General features: G+C 39.5%; 1 protein-coding gene across 2 annotated transcripts; it reads left to right on the top strand.

The window, feature by feature from the left end:
* Positions 1-346: 346 nt before the first annotated feature.
* Positions 347-6,836, top strand: si:dkey-12e7.4 (uncharacterized). Of its 2 annotated transcripts, XM_087844053.1 has the most exons (7): positions 348-584; positions 2,216-2,267; positions 2,581-2,768; positions 4,255-4,428; positions 4,762-4,872; positions 5,836-6,466; positions 6,544-6,836. In XM_087844053.1, the coding sequence occupies exons 1-6, from the start codon at positions 432-434 to the stop codon at positions 5,947-5,949; spliced, it is 792 nt and encodes a 263-aa protein (XP_087700179.1). In that variant the 5' UTR covers positions 348-431; the 3' UTR covers positions 5,950-6,466; positions 6,544-6,836. The 2 variants fall into 2 exon arrangements, with proteins under 2 accessions (XP_087700180.1, XP_087700179.1); XM_087844054.1 differs by lacking the exons at positions 4,762-4,872; positions 5,836-6,466; positions 6,544-6,836 and adding an exon at positions 4,502-4,750 and having other exon boundaries at positions 347-584.
* The last annotated feature ends 968 nt before the right edge of the window (positions 6,837-7,804 follow it).

Here is a 7,804-nt window from a genome sequence, read left to right as displayed (position 1 = left end):
TCTAACTGCTGATTTGAGGTGATGTTGAAGAACTGGGGTAGAGTAGAAAATAGCCAGTCATTAAAAGTTTACAAATAATTACAGTAACTTACAGGTTTAGAGAAATATCCAGTGTCCAAAAACTGTGGGCAGAGAAGAGAAGAGAAGAGAAGAGAAGAGAAGAGAGTGGAGCCATGCGTGACTTTTTGCATATTTAAGTTTTTAGAGCAATTGAAGTAACAGCAGCAATTATGTGACAACAGTGGGCTGCAATGAAGAACTAAAACCAGAAGGAGGCAGTAATGAAACTTACAAGGATGGCAATTTAATGAAACTAGACGAAGAAGAAGAAGCGCAAGCCCCAGTAGAGCAAGCCTTCCCCCTGCTGGAGGAGTCGCGTGACGCCTGCAGATTATCTAAGAGCTCGCGCACAGGGACATATACAGTCCGTCATGAGTGCTGCTGTGAATTTTAAAAAATGCGGCTCTGTGCTGATTACTGGAGCCAGCCGGGGCCTCGGGCTGCAGTTAGTGGACAGTCTGGCAAGTGGACAGTTTTCACCTGGAAAGATAATAGCCACGTGCAGAAACCCTGGTAACGCACAGGTAAACACCAACATGAAACTCGGTGTGTGTATTGATGGCGTAGCAATAATGGAATACAGCTGATGGACCACTCCAAAGACAGCTATTTGGATAATACAAGTGTGTATGTTAACTCCCGGGAATAGTCAAACAGCGATTCTTCGTATTTCAGTGAACGTCGCTTTGGTCGCATTTAAGTAATCCGTCGGCGCATGCGTATTTGACTCATCTGTGCAGACGCGTGAATATAACACGCTGAAACGGAATAATTTCCCCCTTTCGTTAAAAAAAAATAGAAATAGAAAAATATCTTCCAAAAAAGTATGACTTGGTTAAAAAAAAAAAACGCTAAAATGAACATTTCGTATAAGTTTTACAAGTTATTCGTAAAGTAAAAGTAGAGGTTAGGTATTTATTTTAAAAGATGTCATATTTTAGTAAAACTATAAGAAAAAAAGTGATGTACACTATATTGATCTTTTCTGTAAAACACCCAAAATTTAAATTAAAATATGTTCTTAATAAAGATGTGTTAAATTTAAGATTATTTCAAACATTGTCATGTGTAGGATAAAGGCTAAATAAAGATTTGTTTCCGCCAGCGCTGATCCATGTTTAAAGTGTTTGAGTAAAAGATTATCCTGGAAGTTTCCATACACCTATCATGGTAATTTTAACCCCAAAGTGGTCACGGCTGATAGCTCCCTGTCCCTGGGCCCGTTTCTGCTGGAGGTGTCTTCCTGTTAAAAGTCTGCTTTTCCTTCCCACTGTTGCTAAGTGCACGCCCAAAAGGCATCTTCTGATTGTTGGGGTTTTGTGTATTTTATTGTAGGGTCCTTACCACATGAATTAAATTCTATTTTATTTTTGGCTAATTTTTGTTAATATAAAACAATCTCAGTATACATGGGTAACATAATCAGAAATGACTTTGGCCTGTATGTTATAGTGGAATCTGTGCGTGAGAGAGAGCTTGTCTGGTGGGATCTCACATTGTGTTACTTGTCATTATGCCTTTGTATCCTTATCCTATCAGCAGCCTTTGTGTCTTTATGCAGCATCAAAAATACAGCAACATTTCTTTTAGGTGACATGTTCAAACAACACTCCACTGACAAGGCAAACATGTTGACATTCAAGTAAGGAAAAAAAGTACACTGGCCAGTTATTCTCCTCCTTTGAGCAAACACTGATGGTCACCAGAGGGCTGTACTATGAAGCAGGATTTCTAATTTAGCAAGTCGTGTTGAGTCTGAATTTTAAATGTCACAAAGGTGGTGGTTTGAAATTGATACATTTTCACTTTTCTTGACAATATGCTCTGAGTGTGATTATGGATTTTCTGAGGAAGAAATGCAATTTGCATAAACAACCTGTGTATTTGTCACATTGCTGTAAGTGCTGCTAATAATTGGAAATTGGTCTTTTGCATCAGAAAATATGCACAGTGTCTGAATCAGAAAGCCTTTGTTACCAGAGAAAGTTGGAAACCAATTTTGGTCATAGCCGGTAAGGTTTTCTTGAGGCAGCTAACACAAACAGACCCTGGCTATCGTGAGCTTGGTTTGTAGTACGCCCCTCAGTTAACGTAGAAATAAACAGGATCAAGACATCCTCCCTCACCGCTATCCAACTGTGCTTTTGACCTACAGGAACTTCAAGAACTGGCGAAGAAGCATCCCAACATCCACATAATCACTTTGGGTAAGACTGAGAAGAACATTGTTTTCTGTGTATAGACAGAAAGAATTTAGGAAAAATTAAAACACAAAGTCACAGTCTTTACGACAAGCCATCGGCCACTTCGTTAGATACACCCATTGAACTGCTTGTTATTGTAAATATCTAATCAGCCAATCACATGGCTTAATGCAATTCATTGTATTTAAGATCTGAGCCACATTTCATGATCACCTTGTCCTTTTATGATTCTTTAGCCCCCAATTTCTTGTTGCTGCGAGTGTTGCATGATTTTTTTTTTATGTTCAGCTTTGATTAGTTTATGTCTCTTTACTAGACGTAGTGAACCAGGAGAGCATAGAGAAGTCTGTAGAAGAGGTGAGCAAGCTGGTGCAAGAAGAAGGTCTGAACTGCCTGATCAACAATGCGGGCATCAAAGTGGAGGCCGACTTTCATTCTGTTACTGCCGAGATGATGATAGAAAACTTCCACACCAACACTGTGGCTCCTCTAATGATCACTAAGGTATTTTTTATTTATATATTGTGTGCCTCTTGCCACCTTCTGTGCTGTGAGTCAGCTACTTAGTAGCTCTAAAAAAGTTTTATTTGGAACATTTTACATAATCAGACAGTGAAATAACCAAAAGAAAAGAGTGCAGCGTTCTGTTTTCCTCAGTCGCCACAAGCAGGACCCATGAGTGTTTCATTTCCTCAGTGCTGGAAGCCAACATAAAGACACGACCTTGATGGACAGAAGTAACAAAACTCTGTTGCCTGGGGCAGACTGAATGCCATAAATATTAATTAAAAGTCAATTATTTTGTTGGCCGCTGATTTTAGGGTGGACTACAGAGTAACCCTCCTGTGCTGGTAAAACTCAGGCACTGATCAGAAGCATGGCAGCGTGGCAGATTGTTCCTGACACACAGTTTGCTTCTGTTGAAGAACCCTTTCTGCAACTGTGCAAGGCCAAATTGCTGCCCGGACGTCTTCTATAATCACCGTCTGCAAAGTTGTAAATGTGGTTTTAAATCAACACTACATCACACACTTTAGAGCAGACGCCTGCTTCTCAGGCCTCTCTGCAGGCTTTGGGAGATAATTACACTTCAGATTGTAACAAAACTGAAAATGTCATCTTAGGTCTTTGTTTGTTTTTTGTTTGTCCCAGAGAGTTTTAATGACTGAATGATTAATCAGTAATTTGAGGAAAAACTTGTTTTAACCTATAAAAAGCTGAAGCTGTCTGACACGGCGATCGTGGCTCAAGAGTTGTCTTGTAACCGGAAGGTTGCCGGTTCGAGCCCCAGCTCGGACAGTCTCGGTCGTTGTGTCCTTGGGCAAGACACTTCACCTACCGCCTACTGGTGATGGCCAGAGGGGCCGATGGCGCGATATGGCAGCCTCGCTTCTGTCAGTCTGCCCCAGGGCAGCTGTGGCTACAACTGTAGCTACCTCCACCAGTGTGTGAATGTGAGAGTGAATGAATAGTGGAATTGTAAAGCGCTTTGAGGGCCCCGAAAAGCGCTATATAAATGCAATCCATTATTATTATTATTATTAGTTTTTTTTTGGAGGCCCATCGTTGATCTCTGCTTCAACTTGTTGATTTTTTCTTTTTTTGTTTTGATTTTTTTTAAGTAAAAAATAATAATTAAATAAAAGCAGAATATTTCAGTAGCATCAGTAAAGTTTGAGAAAATTAAAAAAGTGTGTGTGGAGAATTGTGGCTTTTTTTCCCACTCCATGGAAATGCTGCCACCAGAGGGCAGCATTAGCGTCATCTCTAAAGACATACAGTGAGAAATGTGTCAGTCTGACAAGTTCATATTTAAAATGTTAAAAGTATAATAATCAGCATGTTACACAGCATATGTAAATATAAATATTAAACTACTAAAATAAAAACTATAAATTTTATAGTTTTTTAAATAATTTTAAACCATTCATAAACTGTGACTTTATTGCTGCTTCCAGCTATAATGGGTGTGTCTTCTTTTTTCTGCCAGGCTTATCTGCCTCTTCTAAAAAAAGCTGCATCCAGAGGAGGGGCAGGAGGCTCAGCTACAATGGGAATCCAGAGGGCAGCTGTTATTAACATGACCTCACTGCTGGGCTCTGTGGAGCTCGCTTGGGGCGAGAGGGCCAACAACTTCAAATGGTACCCCTACAGGACATCCAAGGTATTGTTCCTGTGATTTAAAGAATAATTACAGTTTATTTAAGCTGTGAGTATTTCGCATATTGCTGTTATAGGTGTGTGGACCATGTCGAGTTGCACAAAACATTCAGAACAGTAATTATTGGCTATTAGCAGCTAGCAGGAGCTCCCAGCAACTTCCAGGTTAAAGGAAAGAAGTTTTTAGAGAATACTGCATAATAAAAAGTAACGGACTGCTGAGGGACATCAGTTAACTTGGGTTAACTGTACTGTGATGTGAGTATGAAAAGAGGGGTCAAGGTGAAATTCATTTTCTTTGTGTTTCATGGTAATCTGTTTGTGCTTGTCATTTTAGAGTGCACTAAACATGGTTAGTCGCTGCATGGCTGTAGACCTAGAGCCAGATGGGATTCTCTGTATGGCTATACACCCCGGCTGGGTACGCACTGACATGGGGGGGTCAGAGGTAAGAGCCTACTCTGAATGACTTTAAGATACGCATAATCGATGAGGAAGAAAGAGAGAATGCATTGGACTTATGAACTGGCTGTACCACTGTGATATATACCGTAAATGGTGTGTGTGTGTGTGTGTGTGTAAAAACATGTCATGGATTGGAGTATAGTAGTTAAAAGGACTCAAATATAAGCTGCTGCTTGTAACTATATCAAGTCCAGATCCAAAATAACAAAAGCCTGTTGGTTTAACAAAAAAAAAACCCAAAAGAGTCTAAAATACAAAAAGCACAAAAATAAAAGCAACAGTTGCCAGGGTATCCCGGGGCAGATCCAGGACACGCTGGAGAGATTATATACCTGCAGAACACCTGGCCTGGGAACGCCATGGTGTTCCCCCAGACAAGCTGGAGGAGGTGGGCTTTTCTGCTTGGGCTGCTGCTCCTGCGACCCGGCCCCGGATAAGCGGAAGAAGATGGATGGATGGTTAAAACACATTATGATGCAACAAAGAACACAGGCAAACTGGGGCTAAAAATAAACGTGAAGTAATGAGGAGAGCAGAAACGTAAGAGAAGCTAAACACAGCTGAGCACAGTCAAGGTAAATGAGGTTAAACTAGAAACAATACACAAAGAGTGTGATTAGCAAAGTAAAATAGAAAATTAAAAAGTAAATCTGAGTGAACTTAACTCAGGACAATAAGATGAAGGGAGACACTGAGGAATCAAATAAACTCTAATACAAATAGAAACTCAAACTGTGAACTAAAGACTGAAAATGCTAAGCAAAAGACATGAAACCTGAAAATGTAGATGGTTATTAAAGAGACCCAAAGAGAGACCTAACCTTATAATAAACAAGAATGAATTTGAATAACACTCAAAAACACACAAATACCCTGACAACAGACCTGGGATCATGACAGAAGCGTGTGTTTCATTTGCTTTTCTGTTCTCTCCATCTCTTTCCAGGCTCCACTGAGTCCCGAGGACAGTATTTCTTTCATGTTGTCTGTGATTGGAGGGCTAACTGAAAAGGACCATGGCTCATTTCTGAACTTTACAGGAGAGCAGATACCTTGGTGAACTTGAAGTCCATCAGTTATGAGAAGGATGACTGAGAATTCTTAACTCATCCTAATGGTTATTGCTTTTACTCTAACTATGCAAGAATGAATGTATCTACGGCTTGGATTGTGTTGCATTCCACTTTATAGGAGCGTATCTACCAGAGCTTTTTCCAAACCGTTTTGCTCTGTCCCCTTCAAAAAGTGCACTGAGCCCTGCGGTCAGGGAAGGGCATGTTGTGTCAGTAAGAGAAAATCACAGACTAGATTTTACAAATGTTAGCACAAACTCCATGAACTTTTCGTCGCTCAGGGTGGGCCTGCTGTGTATTTTGGGGGGCAAAAAATAAAAACCGACATCTGCTACTTGTCACTAGCTTATAACCTACTTTTTAGCCTTACTTTATTAGGCTTTTGGATTGTCTTGCTGTGAAATAACACCAGCCGCGGTGCAAATCGGTTCTCAGTCCACCAGTGTCTTCACAATGATTACATGTACAACAGATATCCAATAAAATATCCTACATAGGGACTATGTCTGTGAAGGTTCTCAGTCATCCAGGTCATCTTTGCAAGCTTTCTTTGCAAGCTCCTTTGACTACATAGGGACTAGGTTAGCAGCAGTTCGCAGATTTGCCCTTAAACCATGGTATGATGTTTAACAGCCGTATGATAATATTTCGTATTAGGATGGAGAATTTAATTTGCTCATAGTCATCTTGGCTGCTTGGAGAATAGTTCAAGCTAGTGCACCTTTCCTGTTTGTATTCCTTCAAAAGAAGTAGGGTTTATTAATTTATTTTTCCCTTATTTTGTTTGCTCCAGTGGGAGACTGTAAAAAGATGGAAGTCTTTTTACACATATTTGCTTTAAAATTGTTTCAATTTTCAGTTCTAATAAATAATTTATTAAAACAAAACTGTCTTTTGGTTTATTCCTTAAAGAGTTATTGTAAATAATATTTATTTAGAAACTGAAATGAGGTGAAAGGATGATGTTCATTTCTTCAGTGGGGTTTTTTTGTATAATTTTCTAAACACATAAAGTAAATGACACCACAAAAACAGGCAGGCAAATGCACAAAACAGTTATTCTGTAGACTGCAATGAGTTCCTAAGACTAGGACAGAAGCGATAGCATTCATCAATACCATTAAGAATGCTAAGTTTATATATGGGTGCCACTGTTTAAGTAGTGGAAATGGATGTAAAGCTTAGTTTTCATATAGTCCATTAAGTGTTTTAGGTTGTCTCAAATTTATCTACTTAGTTTCCCTCAGTCAGTGAGTGAATCCAGTTCAAAGTGGCAAATGTAATTTTTGGCTATTTTTTGTTCCTAGGAGATACTTGTTGCTCCATAATAGAAAATATGGCCACACGTGATTGGTTATTTAGTTGAATAGTCATTTTAAAAATGTGTGACAGTGTTTTTAAGGTTCAACTCCAATACATACAAAAATTAGGACACTGGCAAAAAGACCGTCAAAGAAGCTGTGACCCAGTTTCAGTCCTTTGCATGTTGAGTGTGCTTGTAGACATTTTAGTGGATTTAGCTTTGCAAAAATAAAGGTGTAACAATTGAAGTCCACAATGCTGTTAGTTATTGCACCTAGAAATTCTCATACCATTGCAACCCTAATAGGGAATTAAAAAACATTAACAGCTACAAAGAATGTGGGACAAGGTTGTAAAAGTACATGCTCCCTTGGCACCCTACTTCTGACCCCACCGATCTTCATACATCTCCATCACCCTGGGTCAACACACCTGAATCAAATGATTAGTTCATTACCAGGCCTCTGGAGAACTTCAAGACATGTTGAGGAGGTCATTTAGCCTTTTAAATAAGCTGTGTTGGATCAAGGACGCATCTAA

Source organism: Neolamprologus brichardi, chromosome 7 (assembly GCF_056152115.1).
Source record: "Neolamprologus brichardi isolate AB-2024 chromosome 7, ASM5615211v1, whole genome shotgun sequence".
NCBI lineage: Eukaryota > Metazoa > Chordata > Actinopteri > Cichliformes > Cichlidae > Neolamprologus > Neolamprologus brichardi.
Note: the sequence above shows the minus strand (reverse complement) of the source record. Positions and strands in the feature narration are given on the sequence as shown.

Bases quoted from the DNA above. Each gene is read 5' to 3' on its own strand.
- si:dkey-12e7.4 (XM_087844053.1), top strand. From the start codon at position 432: ATGAGTGCTGCTGTGAATTTTAAAAAATGCGGCTCTGTGCTGATTACT. The intron at 4,429-4,761 runs GTATTGTTCCTG...TTGTCATTTTAG, and splicing joins ACCCCTACAGGACATCCAAG to AGTGCACTAAACATGGTTAG. The intron at 4,873-5,835 runs GTAAGAGCCTAC...ATCTCTTTCCAG, and splicing joins CTGACATGGGGGGGTCAGAG to GCTCCACTGAGTCCCGAGGA.